The following is a 23850-nucleotide window of genomic DNA, read 5'->3' as shown; positions in this document are numbered from 1 at the left end:
ACACTGACAAGGGCTGGATGTGCTCAAATGACAGCAGGGTGTGTGGCTGGAACGCCTGAGCCTCCGGGACTCTCCAAGCTCATCCCCAGGACAAAAGCCCTCCACTGTGGCACAAGCTCTGGGAACAGGTTTCAAACACAACAGAACAGAGGTTACAGATACACAGGAAAGAGAAAGTTCAAATAAATGCTGAGGAGAAAAACAGGTCCTGGAGAACTCGGGAAATAAATCTATACTTCTTACTTCTTACAGACCACAGAAGAGGGAGCTTCAGAGTCATAAAGATGGAAAAGCTCTCCTGACTCAACTCCTCCTTTCTAAAACTACTTTCACATAACAATGGCCAATAAAAAAAGAATCGTAGTTAAATCCATTGCAAAGTTTTTATAAGAAAACAAGGTATAAGGGGAAAAATAACATCCCTACAAAAAGTGAAAGCATGGTAGGAAAACATGCTCACAAAAACTGTAACTATTCCAAAACCAGCTATGAAGGAACATAAATCAGAATTAGAAAGGTTATAAAACTAACGAAAAAATTAGAAATAAAATATCCAAAACTGGAAACCAGACAAAAGGATTCCTGAATGCCTCTTCATTGGAGAATCGCATTTTCTAAGGTGTATACCCTTTTCTTGATTCACTATTTGCAACTGATTAGGGTTTTTTTTTTTTTTTTTTTTTTTTTTTGCTTTTTACAGATCTGTAAGGGTAAATGTTAACTGCAGCAAACTGAGAGCAATGCAAATATGTTCTGTAGGCAGCGATGAAGATGAGGGTATTCATCTGTTTTGTATCCAATTTAGCAGTCTTATCCCATCGTTCTCTCTCTCAGTGACCAGAATACTTCAGTGTTTCCTATATCCTTTGACCAGCTTTATCATTCTGTTGGCTTACTCAATATGTTAATGACAGATCTTCACTCCTTAAAGTAAAAAAAAGCAGATGGAGCAACTAGCATAGCGAAACAGAAAACCCAATGTACACCAAAAAAAGAGACCGTGTTTCCCCCAAAACCTTTCTGTTGGTCAGATAGTGGCAAACTGAACAGCTATGAGACCCTCAAGGCTTCAGCACTTGGGCCCAGAGAAGCAAAGGGAAGCCAACGTTTAACATTTAGGCGACTGAGCATAAAACCCCGATTCCGACAGGGCCACACGCAGCGGGGCGTGGGCGAGAGCACAGGGGACGCTGCCCCTCCTGCCCGCCCCGCCCCGTCCCCCGCGGCGGCGCCCCCCGCGGCGGGCCTGGTCTCCCTAGGCACGTGGGCTGTGATCTCCGTCACAGCGCAGCACTGTTTTGGCGGAGGTTTTCTGCTCATTCTTACCAAAGAAGTAGAGCAGAAGAAAGAGGGTATCTGTAAGAGCCAGTGTTACTCAGTGTTACCCTTAAAAATGCGAAATGCAAAAACTCCCCAAAAACAAAAGAATCAGCTTCCATTATTCTTATAGCACAGAAACAAAGCACTGCGTATTTTAAACTGCTTTTCTTTGCAAGAGCAGCGAGGCTTACTTTCAGATCAAGGCTGCTAAGGCTGACGACGTCATCATCTTTCTCTCTTCGTTTTCTTTTCTATAAGAAAGAAAAGATTTCATTCTTAATTAGAAGGAATGCATGTTACTCCATTAAACAACTAGTAAAATCACTTTTAAAAAGTGAAGTCTTAGGCTGTATTCATAAGAAAATTATTTTTGAGGGATGCTCATAAAGTATCTCTAGCACGTTATTATTTACTGTCTAAAAAGTTCCCTCTGACTAAACCATCTCTTGTTGTGAAGTGATCCCACCCTATTAAAACCTCACTCATGTAAAGTTTTTCAGAACAGAACTCTCATGTAAGTCAAGTCTATACTTATTAGAGAAAATGTAGATGTTTTATATATAAAGTCAGTAAGTTTTTAAGAAAAGGAACACATATTTATACTACGGAGGGAGGGAGGTGAGGGATCTCCACTAGAAAAAAAAATTTCTTTTATTCTGGCCCAAGTTAATTAAGATTTGTTGCCTGAAGCAGGATTTATCAGGTGGAAGATGAACTTGCACGTCCCTGGAGTACCTTCCAGTAATCACTCATCACCTGCATTCAGTCCTACTGGTACCAGCAGTGACAAAACTGTGTATAGGTCTTTAATTTCTACTCCTTAATCAGTATTGAAGAAGAATCCTTAAGTACATTTCTTCTCCCACATCTCAGATTAACGTTTCAGGTTACTTGTGATATAGCCTCGTTCTCCTGAACTCTCCAAACTGAGCAGCCAGGGCTCCCTCCCAGGTGCTGGCCCCACCTGAGGAGAAGCTGGTGAGAAAGCAAATAAAGAAAAGGAAAAATAAAGTCCACACAGAAGTGGAGAAAATGTATCAAGCCTGGAAGTCTCAGAAGCAAGCCCTCATGAAAACAAAAGAGGGCACGCTACAAAGTTGGAAAAGCTACCTGAACCAAGCCTCTTTGTAGAAGTTCAGGAAAACTAACTAATCCACATTTAAATGAACAGAAAGTTCTCCAAGTCAAATCCTACACACAGTAACTCTAAGAAAAAAGAGCATAAGGGACAGAATAACATCTCTACAGGGAAGGAAGTCACCTCAGAAGGAGATGCTCAAGGCAGCAGAGCAAACCTGTAACATTGTATTTCAAATTCAGCTAAAAGACTTAAGAAAATGATACAGGACATGAAAGAACACTGTAAATCAGAATTGGGAAAAACTAAAAAAATGAAATGACAGAACTCAAGAAGTCCTTACTGATCCTAAGGTTATATCCAGAAGATGCAGACAAGTATGAATAATATAATCATATATTATTTGTATGTGATATTTATATGTATTTGTATATTATTTGAATAATATAATTTGTAAATGATTTTACAAGCAGAACACAGAGGGACACACACAGCGTTGCTGACGGGTCAGAGTGCAGTTGGGGAGGGAAGGACCTTCACAGGAGGACACTGCCAAGCAAAAAGCAGATCGTACTGATGGGAATAAAGCATGTACATGGTCACCCTTATGTACTTACAGAGAATCGTACCCATGCTCATGTGGGGGCAGTTGTATAAAGAAATTTGACAGACTTTTAAATATTCTAGTGTATTTTCATTTAAATATTTTGAAGTTCTGCTTTCCATATTTGTATGTTCAACCCACCTAGAATGTAGTTTTGTACGTATGTGGTACAAGGTGCTTCAGCCAACTGCCCCCGCACCTAATACCCTTGTTGAGAGCACCCCGCCTTCACACAGCCTGCGATGCAGTGAGTGCTCACGTACATGTGGCTCAGTTTCTGGGCTCTCGATTTTATCCCATTGGTCTATTTATCTAGACCTGCACCCATATTATGCTGTGTAATTTCTGTACCTTTGGAGTAAGTCTCACAGATCTTTTCATAGGTTTATTCCTAGTTTTAAGTTTTATTTCAATAAAAGCATCATTAAAAATTTACCCCTAATACATGTATACATACATATATATAATATATATAGACATAATATATAACATATATATACATGTATACATATATAATATACATATACATATATTAGGGGTGTGTGTGTATACACACACACACATTCTATTGATTGATTTTTGTAATTTTTATAGTCTTGCTCAAACTCTTGTTAGTTCTAATAGTTGCTATTAATATTCTCTTGCATATTCTACATAGACAATCATATTGTCTCTAAGTATGAAATCGTACTGGCTCTTCCTTTCTAACTTTTGTATCATTTGTTTTCCTGTCTTACTGTGTTGGCTAGCAGCACTACTACAGTGCTGGCTAAACATGATGACGGCATGCTTTCTAACTTCAGGGGAATGTCTCTAACATTTCATCATTACGTGTGTTGTCTGTGTTTGTCACTTTCTCTGCTCTTACTTTTCCTCCTATTTTCTTTGATTTACTCTATTGTTCTTTTTCTCACCTCTTGAGTTAGATGCTTAGTTTTTATCCTTTTCCTTTCTTAAACTATGTATTTAAGTTATAAATCTCCCTCTTAGTATTCCTTAATCATATTTCAAAAGTTTTAGTACATGAACGCAAGATATTTCTTTTGTCACAGAGCCCTCTACAAAAGTGCTTTCCTGAGTGAGATGTCCCCATCCCAGAAGACGTGCAAGTTACCTTCCCTGCAGTGCAGGAGGAAAGTGTAAGCACTTTGTTTCTATGTATTTCTCAATCCTTAAAAATAAGCTTTACTAAAATGTAACATACAGGTGATGAGCTCACCATCACCTACATTTTCAAACGTGAGTTAAAGACAGTGGCAGTTTAATCACATCCAATTTAGAAGTCAGCCCCAAGCTATGAAACTGTCCTGACTATTTGACATACAGATTTATGTCCACTATCATTAACCTCACCCGAAGTGAGTACTGTGCTTTGAGACAATAGCTATAATGTACCTAAACATGATAAAAGACTGTATTAGGGTAATTAATGCTCAAAATATTTTTGCTGATAGGCTTGCAAAATCAAATTTGGAGACACTTCTCTACTACAGTTTTTCTATTTAAGTTTAGGTTCAGTTAGTAAGGGAAGGGACCAAAATGAAAAAGGTTTCAGAGGAAAATGTGCAAGTGCATTAAAATCAGAAGACTCTTGCTATGAATGCTTTACCGACCAATTAATGTACATAAATGAGTACAGAAATCTTGAACAGAAGTCCCCAACAGAAACATAAATTAAATACAACAGGATGGAATTAAGTGAAATGTGCGGTGCCGAACCCAGCAGCACATCGTCAGCACGTGCACACGAGCAAGGTCTGGCTGACTGGAACAGAATCATCTCTGCTGTTTCCCCCAAATAAGAAAAGCGTAAGAATCATGCTGTCTTTGTACATACTTTATTTATAGGGGTATTATGAAATAATGAGTGTTTAATTACAAAAACTCCTCAATTTTCTGGTGTCACTTTGCACAAGGTTAGATGCCTCTGTGAAGTCTCATTCTAAAAATAATGAAGCAGTCCCTCTAGAATAAGATGATTAATAACAGAAAATCATCCATTCATTATGTATTTGTTATCTATAATCATTTAAGTATTTTTCAACCAAGAAAAAGCTGTTAGAGTATGTACATAAAAAAACTTCATGTTTCATAACATATTCTCTTAATTTTAACACTGGTAGGAATAAGAGAAAGAAATGCATAGAGTTCAAGATGAATAGAGCCAATACTTTTCAAATTATATCTTATATTTAATTGAAATAAAAATTTCTTTTTTTAGCAGAAAAGAATTAAATCAGGCTGACAAAGATGGTGCTAGAAACTCCACACCTAAAGGTTTTCAGGGAGGTACAGACAACTGAGCTGTACACCAGACAGAAAGACAACCCAGGAATTATTTCTGTCTAATGTCTTGAAATAAAAATCCCAGGTGCCTACTCACCAAAGTGAAGTCCCAATGGGGGCCAGGTGTTAAAAATGTGAAGGAGCTACCTCTCCGAAGGGAGTATCTGTTAACAGAAAATTCAAACAATAAATACACTGAGTAACTTCAGTAAAATAAAGCACTAGACAGATAAAAAGCTATCTTTTTCATAGTTTCAAAACTGTTCAAAGTAGCCTTATTAGTCATCCAATTGTAGAAATAAGGAGGGTATATTAAAAAGACCCACAAAACCCAAAAAACCCAGAAAAACCAGGGTGTAAGTTCTGGTCACTTTTTTGAAACTTTACAAAAGTGAAAGAGCCTTTATAAAATTAGTGAACAGATTAAGAGCATTTTATGAAAAGTAATTCACTACAACAGTTCACCACATACACAGTCAAGTAATAAGAAATGTATTTATATAATGTTACACTAATAGGTTAAATAAAAAACAGTAAATGGTACAAAAATTATTTGATAAAACTCAACATTCATGCTTAATATTTTAAAAACAAGAATAAAAGAATACTCAACCTAAAACCTTAAAACCTAAATGTATTTATTTTGTATTTGATGTTTAAATCTCTTTCATGTACTGATTTTTTTTAAAAATTATGATTTAATAAACAATAAAAAGCTTTGAATGACAGTATCTGAGACAAACATCTCTCATGAGACTAAAATTTGGGATTTTGTTCTTTACTTAACCTGTCTTCACCTTTATAAAAATATAAACCTCTGCTTATAAAACATGTAGAAAATCATAAAACATAGGTAGCACAGGAAATAAGGTCTATAAACTATACGGACAGAAAAGCAAAGGCAGTTTCTTCAGAGCGTGCTACGGCAAGGCAGCTGGGACTCAAAGGCAAGCTGAGGAATGAGAAGGTTTTATTTCTGGGGGAGAAGGGGCGGCTCGGTGCTCCCTGATTGGAGGCTGTCGGCAGGGGCAGCTGCCGGCGGGCTGACCGGGACTGGGGCATCCTCTGTGATTCACAGGTGCAGGTGTGACTTGCTCTGGTTGGCTCCAAGTTGGAAGCAAGGATGAAAATTCGGGAGGCTGGCAGTTACCGATGGAGTCCTGGCCATTTGGGGCCGATTATTACAGAAGTTACTGCTTAGCTTCCTGGACTGTCAGGCCATTGTCCCTTTGTATACTCCCTCTCTCACCCTTGACCCCTGATGCCACTGTAAGTTTTAGAAACACCACGACGGCAGTTATTTCTACGGAAATTTACAAGCTTATATCAAACACAAGAGCCTCTGTAGTTTCCTACGCTAAACATAAAGCAGGAGTTTGTTTACATTTTGACAAGGAACACACGGGAAAATGGCTCCAAGAAGAAAGAGAGTATCAAAGCGGCTTCACAGAGGAATGAATACTTGAGTAACACTAAAGCTGAGTCAAACAGAAATAGCAATTAGCTAAGCATACACGAGCCAGGAAGGCCCTGAGGGCAAAGGAAAGGGTACCTGTTCAGGGAGAGTGAAGTGGCTTACATTCAGGAAGCTGCAGTTTCTTACATCTGAGTATCAAAAGAAATAAAGATGGGCTAAGATGGGCTGGATCATGATAAAGGGCCTTACATATAACCCTTAGAGTGTGGATTTGATCTTGAATATGTGGGGCAGCTCTCAGCGACTGAATTCTTAGTAACAAGAAGACAAGACTGATCAGGAAGACCAGTTAAGAGGCAGCTCCGTGCTGCTTACAACAGAGGAACACCAGCAAGGCTGGAGGGGAGAAGCTGATCAGAAGAAGGGCTCCCTGTAAAGCTGGTAGGAAAATTTCCTTCTCCTCCCTCATTACTAAGGCTCCTGGCATAGTGAAATATGATGCCATGTACAGTAATTAGAAACAGATGGAGAAAGATCTTCAGACATTTAAAGTAAACATTTCCTAAATAATTGTTTAGAGTTCAAGAATTTTTTTGAGGGCCTCTTTAGTGGAGCAAGATAACCTAAGGAACTGATGATTTTCCTTGCCACTGCAGAAAAGTCAAGCAACAATGAAGAAAACAGTGTGATTTTTGATAAAACACTAAGACGTGGGAATATATTATAATTCATACAGCTGAAGAATACATATAGTATTATAGCATACATAGATATAGTATAAGCAAATGCCAAAAGACTACAGGGAAAACTGGGCCTTCACACCGTATCATCCACAGATGACACTTCCTGAAAACACTGCTCTAGGTGAGCCCTGTCATGTGCTACATGGTTGGAAAGAGCCATCAGTGGGGACTGGGTTGAGAAGCAGCAGTTAACGACTTTTCAGAAGATTGTTTCTAATCTAACACAAATATTCATTACAAAGTAGTAATCGTGGTAGCACTTAAAATACTCAATATAACACTTCCTTTCTGGTATAAGACAAGTATTAGGAGAACAGAAAGCCAAAGCTATTTATTTCTTAATTCCCTTGAATTGTCCACACTGACCTCAGAATGAATTTGATGTTTGAAAACTGGAAAGATTTAGCTCTTAGGAATTTTAAACAGGTCAGCAAACTGGAAAAATATTTCCAACTGGATGGCAAGATTCTTTCCAGCACCAGCTGTAATCAGCTTTGCGGTATGCTATTTTTTCCTATTTCAGTAACAAGTACCTATTTATTTTGAATACCCATGGAAAACAGAAACCCAAAAAACAAATTGTGCCCGGAAAGCATGTGAGTCAATGCCAACTTTCAAAGATCTTGGAAAGACACATAAGTCATTTTTTCACAGGGGTCAGATTCAAAATGTAATAGCTATTTTAAATCCTTGTGGGAAAAAGTTTTAATTTCATAAAACATTAAAAGTGGCCTTTCTAGAAAAGACCGAGTACAGTCCATTTAAAGGGAGTTCAAAGGCTGAAATAAGAATTTTGGTCCAATCTCCTTTTTTCATGTATCCAACTAGTTACAATATTTAAGCCATAACTTAAACTGATACCTGAAGGAACTAGCTTGGTATATGAAACTGTGTTTCCCATCAACCCCATTGTGATTATTCCTTGGCCTCTAACATACTTCCCTTTGCGTTATTTGGTGCGTTTTCAAACTATGTAAATTATTTTTACAGGAAACTAGATTTAGTCTGAATGAAGCATAATTATAATGATGAAGCTGATGTTCAAAAAGAAAATCGTCCTGTTAATTCATTCTTAAGCCAAATTATATTTTCAGAGATTAGGATTTGTGTCACTGCCCTCCTCCATTAAGGCAAGTAACTAAGAGCTGAACTGTAATTATAAACGGCAGAAGGGCAGCTCAACACCATCTTCGTAAAGCGTACCAGACCATACAAGTGAGGTAACTCCTCTCATGACTTCTTTGTTTCTGCTCTCACACTATCTCTTACATACAGGCTGTAATCAGTATAAAGGTTTCAGGCTAGGATTATCCTAAACTTCAATATAAAGATCAGTATCTAATGAAAAAGTCTAGCTCTCTCTACGGTAACTTATAGTGAGTTTGTAAGAGTTGATCAAAGTGTTTTCCTTGCCCTCAAAAACGGATTGGCACATGCAGGCATGACTGGAATGCAAATTATTTAAGGAATTGCAGTTTATCTCAAGCAATAATGTGTAGTGGACCATAGGGACTTCTGAAAAGATGGAGCAGATGTGGAATTAGTCTTATAGATAAAAACCAACAAACAACAATTAACATTTGGAGAGAGCGTTGTGTGTGCAGGCTTAGATGCATTATCTCACTGAACTGCACAACTTATGGGGGGGTACTATTATAACCCCCACTTATGGATGAGGACATAACCTTAAAGATGACAGGTCCAACCAGTCACTGGGACCTACCACCTCCAATGCTGTTTGTTTTCAGTACTGTCTCACACGGCTCCTCTTCCAGACACAGAAACCCGCATCTACTGTCCACCCTTTGCAGACACACCGACAGTGTGAAATGTGTCAACAGCTAAAAAGTCAGCGACCATCCTCTTCCATCTCTTTACCCAGGAGGCTGGAGCCCTGAGCTGCGTTCTGTTCACCGACTTGGCCAGTTCTCGAAAAGAGGGATTCTGGCCCCGACGAAACATTTTTTTCAACTTTTTTTTTCATTGAAGTATAGTAGGAGGCATTAACATCCCTTTAACATCACTGGACAGAAAACATTTTATTTTAATGCTTGCTTTTAGGCTAGAAGTTTGGCTTCTGCTAGAAGTCCTTCGGCTCCCGTGGCAATTCCTCTCCGCAACCCCCAGCTCCTCGTTGGCATTTAGGGATCACCCCAATTCCAGGTTGCCAGGTGTGGAGAGAGGACCTTCTGAGGGAGGTAAGGGGGGAGGAGGGGAGGTTGGGGGGGAGGAGGGGAGATGAGGGGGGAGAGCAGGGGAGAGAGGAGGAGGAGCGGAGGTGAGGGGAGAAGAGGAGCGGGAAGAGGAGGAGGAGGAGAGGGAGAAGGAGGAAGAGGAGGGGAAGTGCGGGAACAGGGAGAGGGGAGAGGAGGTGGGGGGAGGAGAGAAGGAGGGGGAAGAGGAGGAGGGGGAAGAGGAGGAGGAGGAGAGGGAGAAGGAGGAAGAGGAGGGGAAATGCGGGAACAGGGAGAGGAGAGGGGAGAGGAGGTGGGGGGAGGAGAAGAAGAAAAAGGGGTAGGAGGAAGAACGGGAGGACGCGGAGGAAGAGGAGGACTGATAGGAAGAGGAGGAGGGGGGAGAGGAGGGGAGCAGAGGGAGGGGAGGGAGGGGGGGGAGAAGGAAAGTAAGCAGCCCGCCCCTCCGCAGCCCTACCTCACCTGCTCCCCGGCCCTCCCCTACCCCCTCCCCGGCTCCGCCCGGACACGCGGGCCCCCAGGCGCTGCCGCCCCCGCGCTCACCTGCCGTCAGGTCCCGGCCCGGGGGTGTCGGCCAAAGGCTCCGTGGCGCCGCCCGCGCTGAGCCCGGAGGCCCGGCGGCTTCGCCTCCGCGGCCGGCCCTGCTTCCGGGCCGCCAGCTCAGGCTCCATGGTGCGGAGGGGTGCGCGGTGGCCGGGTGCCCGGGAGGCCCGCAGGGAGCGGCAGGGCGCCCGACCGCCTGGGCCGGGAGAGGGGCTCCTGTCAGGAGGGCGCCGCCACCGCCGCCGCCATCTTCCGGGGTTTGAAAATGGCGGCCACGCGGCGACCAGCCAATCAGGAGACGGCGCTCGGTTGCTAGGAAACATGGAGTCCCGCCCCCTCCCCCCCGGGGCTTAAAGGTGCAGAAACTGGAAGGGGAGGGGTCTACCCTGCTGATAAGTGAATGGCCTTAGAGCTAGTTCTGACTCCGCTCCTAGATCCCCAAGGCCCCGTGACTGGGTCACTGTGTATTAGGACTTGCACCACAGGCGAAGGCAAATTGGAAGCGTTTTAGATCGTTCTTAGCATTTCGGGAGAAGAGAGGTTGGAAGTGATGACCTAAAGCGAGGTTTGTACGCGCTGAATTGTTCATGTGCGATAAATCCCAGTTACCAAAGGTGATGGGGCTGTGTTCTCAGGGCTGTCTCTAGGAAGCCAGTGAGATCTGGTGACTGGACCTCCCGTCTCGAGATGCAGGACGCAGCACCTCCTTAGAGAAAGAGTCCCGGTGCCTTCCCCCTGCAGTTGTAAGCAGGCGCCACATCAGATAAAGGGCCTTCTCACGTGAAAAAAGGACAGCTGTTAGATAGCAACTTCTTTGGTTTAAACGACTGCGTAACCCAAAATGTGTTAAAGCCTTTAAAAAATAACCTTTCCTTGGACACTGATTCCTTTTCTAGAAACCTTTCATAACAAATAAAATTATATATACATTGAAGGGTGGCAAAATGTGCCACCCCCAAATATACTTCGGCAGTAGGATTATTTTGAGCTACAGGCACTTGAAGAGCACCAGGGGCAAGAAAACCCTTCTGACCTCCCCTCTTTCTTCCTGAAAGCAGGAGATGAAACTCCCCTGGGATAGCCGCCCTACCCCACCAGGAGGCCAGATCAATTCTTATCACCACAGCTGGCGGGAGTCAAAGGACAGAGAATTCTGTACCAGCAGACCTTGTTTGAATAACTCATATCTTCCTTTCGTCTCCCCGTATATTTTGGTTACATTCCCACAGTTCCCTCGCCTTGTCCCACCCAGTGCATAGGCACCCCGGTTTCCCTGCCTCTTTGGGTCTTAATTTTCACACCAGGTCTCCCATGTATAGGAAACCATCTCTCTGCTTTTCTCCTATTAATCTACTTTCTGCCGTTTTAACTCTCCTGCCCAGATGGACAGTCTAAGAGGGTAGAAGTACAGTTTTATTTCCCCTACAACATGAAGCTATTAATGGCATTGTTGTTTATAATATCAGATAAAAGACCATCTTAATAAGCAATGATAGGAAAATGGTAATTATGATTGAACCACTGGAAAGAATATTTTGAGCCAATAAAAGTTAACTGTGAAGTGTGGGATAGAATACTATACTGTAATTTTTAAAGAAAAACTTGGACTATGGCGTCAGTATGTTCAGAGTTATGAACACAGAGATTTAACAGAGGAAATGATGACATCAGTGTATTCAGATGTCTTTAGGTGGTCAGACTTTGGGTATTAAATTTTTTTTTTTTACTTTCTTGTGTTTTGTGTATTTTTTTAAAGTCTTGAGGTACCAAACTTGCACTACAACTACAACACACAGGACCAAAAGTTTTAGCTTTAAAAAGAGTAAGAAGATAGACAGTAAGATGCCCATAGCTAAGAACCTGCTCTCTTCTACGTCCGCCCCAGGTTAGAGACAAGAGTATGGCTTTGCAGCAGTAACACGGTACAGACGTGTCGTCTGGGAAGGTGGGCTCCGCTCAGACAGAGCCTCATAAGATGCAGGGCCTTAGACTGTGCCCCATGAAATTGCTGCCATTTGACATTTTTACTCCCAGAAACAGCAATCTCGTCCTTTCAACCTAGTGCTTAGGTGGAATCTTCAGAAGTTGGAGTCCGTCCTCAGCTTTTTGATGGTGCAATCAGAGATGATCAGTCCTTTGGGAACTTGCGATCGTTCCCACAGCGAATTTATCCATAGTTGCGCCAAGCCTTGATCCCAGGCTGTCAGGCCCGCTAGAGCTGCTTTGAGCCCAGTGAAGGGAAACCCTGAAAAGAGGTTGTGTTGCTTTAAGTGGAAGCTGCATCTGGGCCCTCTGGTGGGGTCACTTCTTGCCCCGACATAAAGCTCACCTGGGCAGGCTCCTCGGTCATTACCCCGGGGCGTGGTGGCACCTTCAGATCAGCATGGTAAGTGGCTCTGAGGCTTGTGTGTCGTTGATAGTGTCGCTGTGATGTAGCAAATTGTATTCTTCACATTTGCCCCCACAGGACAATTCTTAATAGATTCTTAAGTCCAAGAGAAGAAGTGTTTAGAGACATTTGTTTCTTTCCGTATTCGCCTTTGGGTCAGACTTGAATCTTGTCTGTTCATCTGTAATGCTGCTGCTTTTGGGAGCAGCTTCACTGGTCTGCAGTTGCTCACTTTCTTTAACAGGAGCACCCAGGCAAGAGCTTCTTGTTCTTTTAGTTTTTAACGCTTGCTTTAGACCGAGGGTGCTGATTTTTCTGTGGAAAGCAAAAGCTTGTCTTTGAGGTATGCTCCCAAGAGTTTCTGGGGACTTCAGACCCAAGTCACGTTGCTAAGCTCGTAAATGTGTGGCAGAGTGAACTGCAGGAACCCCTGTCTTGTCCCCTCTGGAGTCTGACTCTTTGGGGGCAATAATGAATACAGTTACAATAATTCTGTTTGGGGTCACCTCTTAAGATCCACTTTCCTTATAACCTCTTGGGTTTTTTTTTAATTGATGTATAGTTGCTGTACAATATTATGTAAATTATTGGTGTGCAGTATAGTGAGTCGTAATTTTCAAAGGTCATACTCCATTTATAAATGCTGTAAAATATTGGCTACATTCCCTGTCTTGTACAATGTAATGTATCCTTGTAGCTTATTTTATACCTAATAGTTTGTGCCTCTTAAGTGCCCACCCCTATAGTGCACCTGCTAGTAACCACTACTCTGTTCTCTGTATCTGTGAGTCTGCTTCTTTTTAGTTATATTCACTAGTTTCTTGTATATTTTTAGATTCCACATGTACATGATGTCATACAGTATTTGTCTTTCTCTGACTGCTTTCATTTAGCATAATGTTCTCCAAGTCCATCCCTATTGCTGCAAATGGCAAAATTTCGTCCTTTTTTGTGACTGGGTAGTATTCCAGACTGAGAAATATACCACATCTTCTTTATCCTTTCTTTTGTTAACAGACGCTTAAGTTGCTTCCATAGCTCGGCAATTATAAATAATGCTGCTGTGAACACTGGGGTGCATGTCTCCTTTCTAACTCGTGTTTTTTGTTTTTCTCGAATGCATACCCAGGAGTGGAATTGCTGGGTCATGTGGCAGTTCCTAGTCTTTTGAGAAACCCCCATACTGATTTCCACAGTGGCTGCACCAATTTCTCTTTTTTACCAACAGTGTAATTTCTATGTGCTGATCACGGTAATTTTTAATATCTTAGAATTTTTAATTCTTAAATGGAAGCAAGTGTTCAAAATGCTTTTCATCTTCGATCTTCTCACCCCGTTGGACTCTCTCGCCAACATTTTAAGGATGTTTATTTCATTTTTTTTGCTCTTAAAAATCATGCCTTTCTGCATGTGGGATCCTTGCAGCAATGGAAATACTCTGTCTTGACTGCATCAGTTTTGATATTCTGGGCGAGATCTTGCAAGGTATTTCCCCTGGGCAAAGACGGGGAAGGGGAACCTGAGCTCTTTCTGTGTTATTTCTTACAACCACATGTGAACTTACAATTCATATTTATCTCAAAATAAAAAGGTAGTTAGAAAACTGTGCTGTCCGAGTAATTCCAATAAGCTTTAAACAGCATCTACTCATATGCTGTGACATCACTATTCATACTCAGCGGGCATTGTACAGTCGCTTTATTTCCTAGTGTGACTAATGCTTTAACAGATGGTTTGGAAAGGAGGAAAAGGCTAAGAGAAGAGTAAGGTGGAGATAGCTTTCTTTTTCCCCCCAGGGACCCAGTTATGTGATAAATGCAACTGCTTCTCAAATCAGGATGGGCAAGACTGGTCCTTCCTGGGCTAAGCATTCCTGCCGAGTTCACAAAGCTCGGTGTCACTCCCACGTCTGAACCACTTGGGGAACAGACCCCATGAAGAGCAGCGATTGTGTCCCTGAGCAGGACCCTGCGGGGCCTTCCAGGGTCAGACCCTCCCCCACATCCTCTGCTGCAGCTCGTCTCTGAAGCACCCCGATAATAGTATCTTTTGTATATTTCCTGAGCTTTTCAGATGCTTAAAACTGCCACCAAAGGGAAGAAATTAACTCCTTGATGGTGGAGAGCACATGGTCCTCAGACCTTCTGGCGCCTGGGGGTTGATAGTGTTGACCGCCCTGTTACCTGGACCCCAGCCAATCAGAGAATTGTGCACGAGCTGGTCAGGCACCCTGTGACCCCCCTCCCTCACCTGGGCTTTAAATAGGCTTTGCTGAAAACCTTCGGGGAGTTCCGGGTTTTTCTTGGGCATGAGCCACCCTGTCCTCCTTGCTTGGCCCTGCAATAAACGCTTCTCTGCTCCAAACTTCAATGTTTCAGTTTGTTTGGCCTCATGGTGCAGCGGGCACACGAACTTGCCTTCAGTTTTTTTTTATGTTGGAGATTATTTTTACTGTGACTATTGTGAGCAAGTGTGTGCATGCCCCGTGGACTTGGCTGTAAACAGCTATGGACAGATGTTACCAGAGGAATTACATGTACGTAGTTTTAATGATGTAGAAACAACGAATGCTCCCCCCACCCAAGTTCTTACCTAAATCTAGGGATTTAGGGAAGTTCTGATCTGATTACAGTAGCTAATGTACTGAGATCATTTTAAATCTATCAGGAGGGCAGAGGAATGAAATGGTGCTTTGCCGACAGGGGTGTGAGAAGGCTGTTTATGATGGAGTGTGTTGTTTTGATTTTTCTGTGCTGGGTGGAGGTTGGAAAATTGGCTGGTACTAGGTGAAGTGCTTCCTAAACCGAGCTCACTGCCTTTGTCGTGAGAGACAGTTGCACAGAAAAGAAACGAGAGGGACAGTCCACTCAAGTCATGAACTTGAATTCCTCGTAAAGTGCAGAGCACTGTGTTGTGCCCGGTGAATCAAGGAGGCAAAGTGCAGGGATCGTGGGGCTGAGCAGGAGCGGAGTCCAGGTCAGACTGCCGGGGTGTGACCGGCCAGGGGTCCCTCCCTCCGACTGGTGGTCTTTTTGTTGTAGCATCTCAGACCTTGGGAAAGTGCAGCTGTTGGGCGGAGGAGGGCAGGGTTGCCTCTTGGCTTATCAGGCAAACAGCTCGAAGGGTCCTGATGAGGCAGAAAACAGGCTTCTCACCCTGTAAGCCCCCTGCATAGACTTGCTCCGTGACCACTGACAATCAAAATGCAACTCTATTAAGTCAGCAATAGCTGTCCCTTTCGAGGTTTAGAATTTAACTTCTTCTCTTTTAACTCTCTCTTAGATGGATAGATATTTGTGTCTGTTTAAATTACCAAAAAGAAAAAAAAAGTTTTTTGCCTTAAAAAAAAATGTGAACGGTGATTTAAAAGTGGCAGAGGAGAGTGGAGGCTAATGAGGGTGAAGAAAAATAGGAAAGTTTAAACAGGAAGGAAAAAAACCGCTACCCAGATATAAGGAGAGTTCATATTTTGCTGCATTTTGAAGACCTTTTCCTATGCTTATTTTTAAATGTATTTGACATCGTATTTTATAGACAATCACATAACTTATATGCTTTTTTACTTAATATTTTAACATAAGCATTTCCCATGTCATACAATGTTTTTTGGAGGCGGGGTAAATACTTAGGGATAGCACAACATGCCATTGTACTGACGCACTTTCCTTTAAGGGCCCAACAACTGGTGAATGGTTACGTAGGTTGGTTCTTGGCTTTTACTTTTACAAATAATGATACTGTGAATGCCATTGTGCGTGAATCTTCGCCTTTTAGATGATTTCTTTCTTTTGTAATTCATTTGTTTATGTCATTTGCCTCTTGTTTTTGTAAATATATATATTTTATTGAAGTCTAGTCAGTTTACAGTGTGGTGTCAGCTTCTGGTGTGCAGCCTGATGCTCAGTCATGCATGTCATTTGCCTATTTATCTAGATATCTCAAGTTGTTTTTTGAATTGCTGTATATAAAATTGCCTTATCTACAGCTCTCACATATGAAGGGCTATATGGAAATCCCCTGTTACATCCATCAGCATTCTTGTTTATTACGGTGTAGAGTTTTTACATTTTGGGGTTGTTAAATCTCTAGCATGTTTCTTTGGTAAACTTTGTGTTACTTTTAAGCTTAGAACATCCTTCCTTATTTAGAGCACATATGGATAGTAAATGTAAAAATCTCAAGCTATGAAAAGGTAACAACTTTAACTTACAGCAGTGGGTTTTAATATGTGTCAGGCTATACGTCGATTTTTGTTTTATTTCTTTCTAACAATTAATTTTTTTTTTCTGGGTGAGAAAGCTTGATCTTACACATACATGATATGTCTTAACTCATTCTTAGCCCGTTACACAATAGGTGCTTGATTTATGTTGAATGAGCTGGGGTGCTTGGCTCAGCTGTTCCTGAAGCTCACCTGCACCTGGTTTTTGGTTTCCATGAGACACTTCTCATCAGCCTTATAATAAAGTTCCCTTGCTGGCTCGCTCTGGCCTAGCTTCCGTCAGGGATGGGCAGACTGCGGAGTGATGTAGCTGGTGCTGCCATGTTAAGAAGGCGTGCTCAGTTCTAACTTACCGCTGCTCGTTCCAGAGGGAGTGCCTTTCTGTCCACGTGGGCCAAGCTGGCGTCCAGATTGGGGCTGCCTGCTGGGAGCTCTACTGCCTGGAACACGGGATCCAGCCAGACGGTGTTCGCCTCCACGGCAGGAAGGATCAGGCGGCAGGTGCTGAAACAGACCCTCCGGAGGCACCCTTGGATTCCTTCTTTTGTGAGACAAGCGCTGGGAAGCACACGCCCAGAGCACTCTTCCTGGACCTGGAGCCAACTGCTGTAGGTAACGTGCGTAGTACATTCTAGTGTCCCTAACCAGGCCCCCAGTCAAAACGGACGTGTCAGGCGTCAGTGGGCGGGATCATCAGATGATACGAACGTATCTGATCAGGATCGTGTGGACCTTTTCCAAATTTACAGGATCACTCGGTGGCCATTCAGGGCAGTCAGCATGACAGACATACCCAAAGGGAGGACTAGCTTAGCCTTCTTTTCCTGTGTGATGGGCCAGGTGCACAAGTCGCTGAGCAGAGTGAGAACGTGCCGGGAATTAGAGTGGGCCATCTGTGTCCTTATGAACGATGCTGCTGTATCACTAACCTCCCAGAAAGTGGATTTAACTGAAACAATTTATGGACTTAGCTACCCTCAAGAACTCAACTGGATATTATCAGGAAGAAGCGGGCTTCCATAAATTCCGTAAATTCCCTCCTTAGACTGAGCTCCGCCTGGAGCCTCAGGTGAGAAGCAGGTGGTCCACCTGGAATGATATGCCCACTTGTTTAGAAATATATCTTTTAAAAAATTCCAACTTTGATGGGCTTTTTTTTTGGTGTTTGTGTATTAGTTAATAGTAATTTCAACTCAATTTTATTAAATTTAAACATTTAGGGGTGGGCAAAATTCTGGTTTAGAAGCTCATGGTCATAAACAGGAGGGTAAGGTGTATTGAGAGGACCACCTTTCTCTTAGGAAATGAGCGTGTTTCCTCTTAGGCTGTGAGCTTCTCGGACTAACTACAGGTTATTTGGTGCCAAGGCCGGTGGGCACCTCTGCATATACACGTGTCATGAACCCAGTTTTATCATTATTGTTTATAATCGTCACATGGGCCACACATTGTGCCCCTGGTCATACTTAGTCCTCGTGATGATAACCCAGGGAGGGTCTTGTTATTATCCTCACTGCAGAGATGAAATAATCGAGGCTGAGAGACTCTTAAGTAACCGCTGTAGGGCTTAGGGAGGAAGGCCAGCTATGAACCCAGGAAACTGATTCTCAAGCACCTGCCCTTAACTGTGCAACGTGTATCCCGCGTGACCAGGGCGGCGATCCCAGAGCCCCACCCCTCCAAACACCGCTGAGTCGGTCTTCAGGAATCCTGCCATTTGGGTAATTCTCCGGGCGGGGGGTGGGGGGAGTGGGACACAGCCTCAGAAGTGCTGTGTTTTTGTGTTTTCTCCTGCTGCCCCGGATATGGTAAGCGAATGAAACCAGCGAGGGTTGTCCGTGGTTGTAGTGAATCCTGCCAACATGTTAACATCCCTGCTTCGTGTGTTTGTGTTAACTGCATGGAGTCCTGTGGGCGTTTGAGTTTGCCACACCTTCTTTGTTCAAGCCTCTTTTGAAGCATAGTGCCCCCGAGTTAGATTGGTAGCCTTTTCTAGCACACAGTTGGCTCCTTGTCTTAAAATGCCAAAGTGCCACGCACGTGTTGGGGGTTGAATGGAGTCTCCCGTAAATCTGCATCCACCTGGAACCCCAGGTTCTGACTTTATCTGGAAATGGGGTCTTTGCAGATACACTTAGTTAAGATGAGGTCATTCCAGAATAGGGTGGGTCCTGTATCCAACCATCTGTATCTTTATAAGAAGAAGAGAAGACACATGGACAGGGAAAGGGGGCCCTTTACGATGGAAGCAGAGACTGGCGGGGTGGAGCTGCAGGCCAAGGAACTCCCAGAACTGTCCACAGTCCTCAGAAGCTGGGAGAGGGGCGTGGACGGTTTCTGCCTCGGAGCCTCCGGGAGACGCCAACCCTGCCGACGCCTTGATGTTGCACTTCTGGCCTCCTGAACAACATGCCTCTCATTTTAAGCGCCAAGTGTGCTGCAATTTTCCAGCAGCCCTGGGAAGCCAATAAAGGGTGTATGATGGAGAAACAGGCTTTCAATTTATGTGGGAATAATTGTACCTTTTCCTTTTCCTAGACCAGGGAAGGCCGAGTCAGCAGTTTAAACCTGTTTCTTTCCCACAGCGCTGGGGGAGAGCAGGGGCTCGGGGACGGGGCTGTGAGACTTAGCAGGGTTGGCAGTGTACTGGAGGGGCGCGCGCTGACCAGCCCTCCCCCCGCAGACGGCATCCGCTCGGGCAGGTACCGCTCCCTCTTCCACCCGGAGCAGCTCGTTAGTGGCAGGGAGGATGCTGCCAACAACTATGCCCGAGGTCGCTACTCTGTGGGGCCGGAGGTCATCGACCTGGCGCTGGAGAAGATCCGAAAGCTGGCAAGTAGCTCCCCCTCCTGTCCTGGGGCTGGGTGTGAGGGCCTGGGCTCCCGCGGGACCCGCCCAGGCAGCACCAGCTTCCTACCTGCAGCTCCATCGCCTCCCATCTGCTCACCTGGGGGCCCCCTGTGCACACTCCACGCTGGGCGTTGTGACGTGGCCATACATCAGGCTTCCTTTGTACTCACTGCACAGCCTGCATCGCCTCCTGCTTTTCTTTTTACACTCATGATGCAGGGTTTTGCTTTATTTCCCCCTGATTTATTGAGATATAATTGATATACAGCATTGTGTGAAGTTAAGGTGTACATCGTGATGATCTGGCACATGTGTAGATTGCAATGGGATACATCCATCCTTCACGTAATTACCTGGGGTGTGTGTGTGTGTGTGTGTGTGTGTGTGTGTGTGTGTGTGTGTGTGGTGACAACATGTAAGATCTGTGCTCTCAGCAGCTTTCAAGTCTACATACAGTGTCATTAACGACAGTCACCATGCTGCCCATTAAGTCCCCAGAACCTATTCATCTTTGAAGTGAAAGTTTATACCCTTTGATTAATGGCTCACCATTTCCCCCACCCACCAGCTGCTGGCAACTACTTTTCTACTCTGTTTCTGAGTTGCACTTTGTTCAATTCCACATATAAGTGAGACGATACAGTGTTTGTCTTAGTTCACGTTGCATGATTGCCCTCCACGTACACCCGTCTTGTAGCAAATGGCAGGGTTTCCTTCTTTTTAATGGCAGGCCAGCGTCTGCTCTTGCTTCTGCTAATTCGTGGCTTATCTTGCTGTCGGAGACTTCCGGAGCACCCTCAGACGTGTCAGGTTCCAATGTGCCAAGTTGACAGTGGGTACATCCTACCTGGAGATCGGTCCCTCTGTTTTACTAACAGTTGATTCTTGTTTGTTAAGGACCCGTGTCTGGAGAATCCTTTGGTAAATATTTTGGTCTTTGGCATAATCACCACGGAATACAGTGCCTTTTATACCAGCACAGCAGACTGGGTGTAGCAGTGAAGGCTTCTTCCTCCGTGGAGGGGGGAGGGGAATATATTGCTTCAATATTTTCTTTTGTTAGAATGAAGACCTTACTTTAGATCACAAACACGAAAATTCATGAAGGGAAACAAAAGACAGTTGAATATTTATCCTTTGCTTATGGTAAAACTGGAAAGCACTCCCCCGACTCCAGAAGTAACCACTCGAGTATGTCTCAAAGTGACTGTGTTTGTTGTGCAGTTAATTGTGATAAACCAGCCCTTTCTGAAAGCTTCTCTCTGTTTTGGGGACCTGGCCCCACCGTCACCACTGCTTCTGAGTTTACCTGGCTGAATCTTCTCACCTCATTTCCCGTCCCCAGGCGGAACAGTGCAGCGGACTTCAGGGATTCATGATTTTCCGAAGCTTTGGAGGAGGCACTGGGTCAGGGTTTACATCCCTCTTAATGGAGCAGCTCTCGACAGAATACAGCAGGAAGACTAAACTGGAGCTCTCTGTCTATCCGGCCCCCAGAATCTCCAGTGCGGTGGTGGAGCCTTACAACTCCATCCTCACCACGCACTCCACCCTCGAGCACGCGGACTGCACCCTCCTGGTGGACAACGAGGCCATCTATGACATATGCCACCACAAACTGGATGTCGAGCGCCCCTCCTACGCCAGCATCAATGGGCTGATAAGCCAGGCAGTCTCTTCCATCACCGCCTCCCTTCGGTTTGAGGGCGCCCTGAACGTGGACCTCATCGAATTCCAGACCAACCTCGTACCTTACCCGAGAATACACTTCCCCCTGACAAGCCTGGCCCCCATCCTCTCTGCCGACCACGCCCACCACGAGCAGCCGTCCGTGTCGGACCTCACCGCTGCTTGCTCCCAGTTCTCCAACCAGCTGGTCAAGTGTGACCCTCGCCTGGGGACGTACCTGGCCTGCTGCCTGCTCTACAGAGGGGATGTGGTCCCCCGGGATGTGAACGCAGCGATTGAGGCCATGAGGACAAGGAGCTCTGTTCGGTTTGTAGATTGGTGTCCAACGGGTTTCAAGGTGGGCATCAGCAGTCACCCGCCCAGGGCGGTGCCGGGAGGGGACCTGGCGGAGGTCCGGCGGGCCGTCTGCATGCTGAGCAACAGCACGGCTGTGGTGGAGGCCTGGGCCCGCCTGGGCCACAGGTTTGACCTCATGTATGCCAAGAGGGCGTTCCTACACTGGTACATCAGGGAAGGCATGGAGGAAGGCGAGTTCACAGAGGCCAGGGAGGACCTGGCCGTCCTGGAGAGGGATTACGAGGAAGTGGGGCAGGGCTCCTGACGCCAGGCCGACTGGTGAAAATGAATGTTAAGCTGAAGTGTCACACTGTGCACTCAATGGGTAGAGTTCCCTTGATGAGAAGAAAAAGGAAATCAAGTCAAGCAAGGCCCCGCGTTCCAGGCTCAAAGGGGCTGAAGGTAACAAGGAGCGTGTGTTTCCTTGTCTCTGACTGTCACTCATCGCTGCCCCCGTGAACATTCCCAGGTTTGGAGGCCTTTGAACTTGCGGGTCTTGTTTTTTTTTTTTTTTTTCCTGGTTGGAATAGAAACCTGGCTTTGTCCTTTGCTTTTTCAACCAAGTGGCTGTGAAACCCTAAAGTGAATGCCTTCCCTTTTGTTCCTGAGGTGGAAAACAGCACATAATGATTATTGATGTTATTTCCGCCCTGTCTGTATTTTGTACCTTGATTAAATAATGGATATTCTCAGAACGCGTCTCTTCCTTCTTCCACCTTAAGGTCTCGATTTGTTCTTTATACAAATAAATGACAAGAATATTCTTGGGTTTCTCAAGAATCTGAATCTCTGTGTCCTGCAGATCCGAAGGTGAAAGTAATTTCGTTCATCTCGTCTGTCCTCGAGGATATTTTCTCAAAGTGTGGCCGGCAGGACCCTGCATTGGAACCACTTAAGAGATTTAGGGAAAAAATGCAGGTTTCTGAGCTTCACTATGAACTTGCTAAAAGAGAAGCTCTGGGGATTGGAGGGAGGGGCACCTGAGGATTTAAGTTCAAAACCACTTAATGGAATTAATTTTGAAAACCAAACTGTCCCATGTATAGACAAGTAATAATTTAAAGTGGACGAACATGCATTAAAACCACTAGCCAGATTTAAAACTCCGTGATGCTCAGTCCACTGGTTGGAATTAAGATGAACTAGATCCTCAAAGATGCTCAGGTGGGTTTCAGGTGCCTCCTTCGTCTGCAGGGCTTCCTTTCATCCTGGGTCCTCCAGGTAAACTCTCGGCCTCCCCGTGGTCAGTGCTTTCGGTCCAGGTGGACACCTGAAGGTAACAGCTCCACAGCCTTGGCTGGAGGCCCAGCGCGGGGGGGTCTTGTTGGAGATTTACCAAAGTGCCCGGCTACCACCTGCTCCTTGTGTGTGCCCCGAGGGCCAAGAACTGGCGCTTTGTCTTGGAGACTTTCCTGGTAGACGCTTTTACGAATTAAAATCACTGCACTGAGATGTGGTGTTCGAGAGCTCTGTTTGAAGGATGTACCACTTTGCCTGTTGTCACCTTGGAGGCCAGTGGCCGTGGTTCAGTAGAAATGATGTTTCGGCCCTCCTCACCATGGTCTTGTGCCTTCTGTTCAGGCTAGACGCTCACCCCTCCCCAGTGTGTGTTTCCTCTCTCTCCTCTGCCTACCTCCATTAAAAAAAAATTACCTCCCCCACCAACCAAGAAAATAAGTTAAAAAAAAAAAAGAATCTGTGCCCTCATGGAGTTTATACGGTAGTGAAGGTGGGGGTGAAAGACGACAAACATGGTAAGTAAGTTGCGTTGCGTGTTGAAGGTGACAGTTACAATAGTGCTCACGGGAGACAACAGAGCTTGCTGGGGCTCTTGTGTAGGTTTCCACGCTGTTGTGAGCCACACAGTGGTTGGGGTGACGTCGATGAGGTGCGAGAGAAAAGGCCAAGTTGTTGGATCAATGTGTTGAGCGGGTGAGAGGGGGTGGGGGGGTCAGTGCCCAGCACAGGGTTGTCCTTGACCAGGAGCAGGGAGGGTTCACCTGACCCAGGAAGGAGGCCAGCACGCCTGAGTCCAGATGCTTCGAGGTAGGTTGACGAGGGGTGGCGTTTGTTGAAAGTTTGCTTCTGCAGCATCCGGTTTCCTCGGTGAAGTGGGAAGCAAGCTCACCAGCCGAGACTGGAGAGAGGAGGGTGAATGAGAAGTCTGAGGGGAGAAGA

At 44.6% G+C, this 23850-nt stretch overlaps 2 protein-coding genes across 2 annotated transcripts in view; one reads left to right on the top strand and one right to left on the bottom strand.

Moving 5' to 3' along the window:
• The window catches only part of NET1 (neuroepithelial cell transforming 1), a 33389-nt gene extending 22951 nt beyond the window's left edge, over window positions 1-10438 (bottom strand). Inside the window, exons 1-3 of the mRNA XM_032474068.1 lie at window positions 10187-10438; window positions 5386-5452; window positions 1512-1571 (exon numbers count right to left, since the gene is read on the bottom strand). Of these exons, the coding sequence (XP_032329959.1) occupies window positions 1512-1571; window positions 5386-5452; window positions 10187-10314 (255 nt within the window). The 5' untranslated portion in view covers window positions 10315-10438. The remainder of the gene's footprint in view (window positions 1-1511; window positions 1572-5385; window positions 5453-10186) is intronic.
• A 1357-nt stretch (window positions 10439-11795) lies between these two features.
• Window positions 11796-22367, top strand: TUBAL3 (tubulin alpha like 3). The gene is made up of 4 exons (XM_032473557.1): window positions 11796-11804; window positions 17166-17409; window positions 19481-19629; window positions 20993-22367. Exons 1-4 carry the CDS (start codon window positions 11796-11798, stop codon window positions 21935-21937), a joined length of 1347 nt encoding a protein of 448 aa, XP_032329448.1. The 3' UTR covers window positions 21938-22367.
• Window positions 22368-23850: the final 1483 nt, after the last annotated feature.

The sequence above is a fragment of the Camelus ferus genome, chromosome 35, assembly GCF_009834535.1.
Source record: "Camelus ferus isolate YT-003-E chromosome 35, BCGSAC_Cfer_1.0, whole genome shotgun sequence".
NCBI lineage: Eukaryota > Metazoa > Chordata > Mammalia > Artiodactyla > Camelidae > Camelus > Camelus ferus.
This window is presented reverse-complemented; position numbering and strand designations above follow the sequence as displayed.

What these genes read in the sequence shown, in the direction of transcription:
- TUBAL3 (XM_032473557.1), top strand. An exon ending in CCTGGAGCCAACTGCTGTAG is followed by an intron (nt 17,410 to 19,480) that starts GTAACGTGCGTA and finishes CTCCCCCCGCAG; the next exon opens with ACGGCATCCGCTCGGGCAGG. An exon ending in TGGAGAAGATCCGAAAGCTG is followed by an intron (nt 19,630 to 20,992) that starts GCAAGTAGCTCC and finishes TCCCGTCCCCAG; the next exon opens with GCGGAACAGTGCAGCGGACT.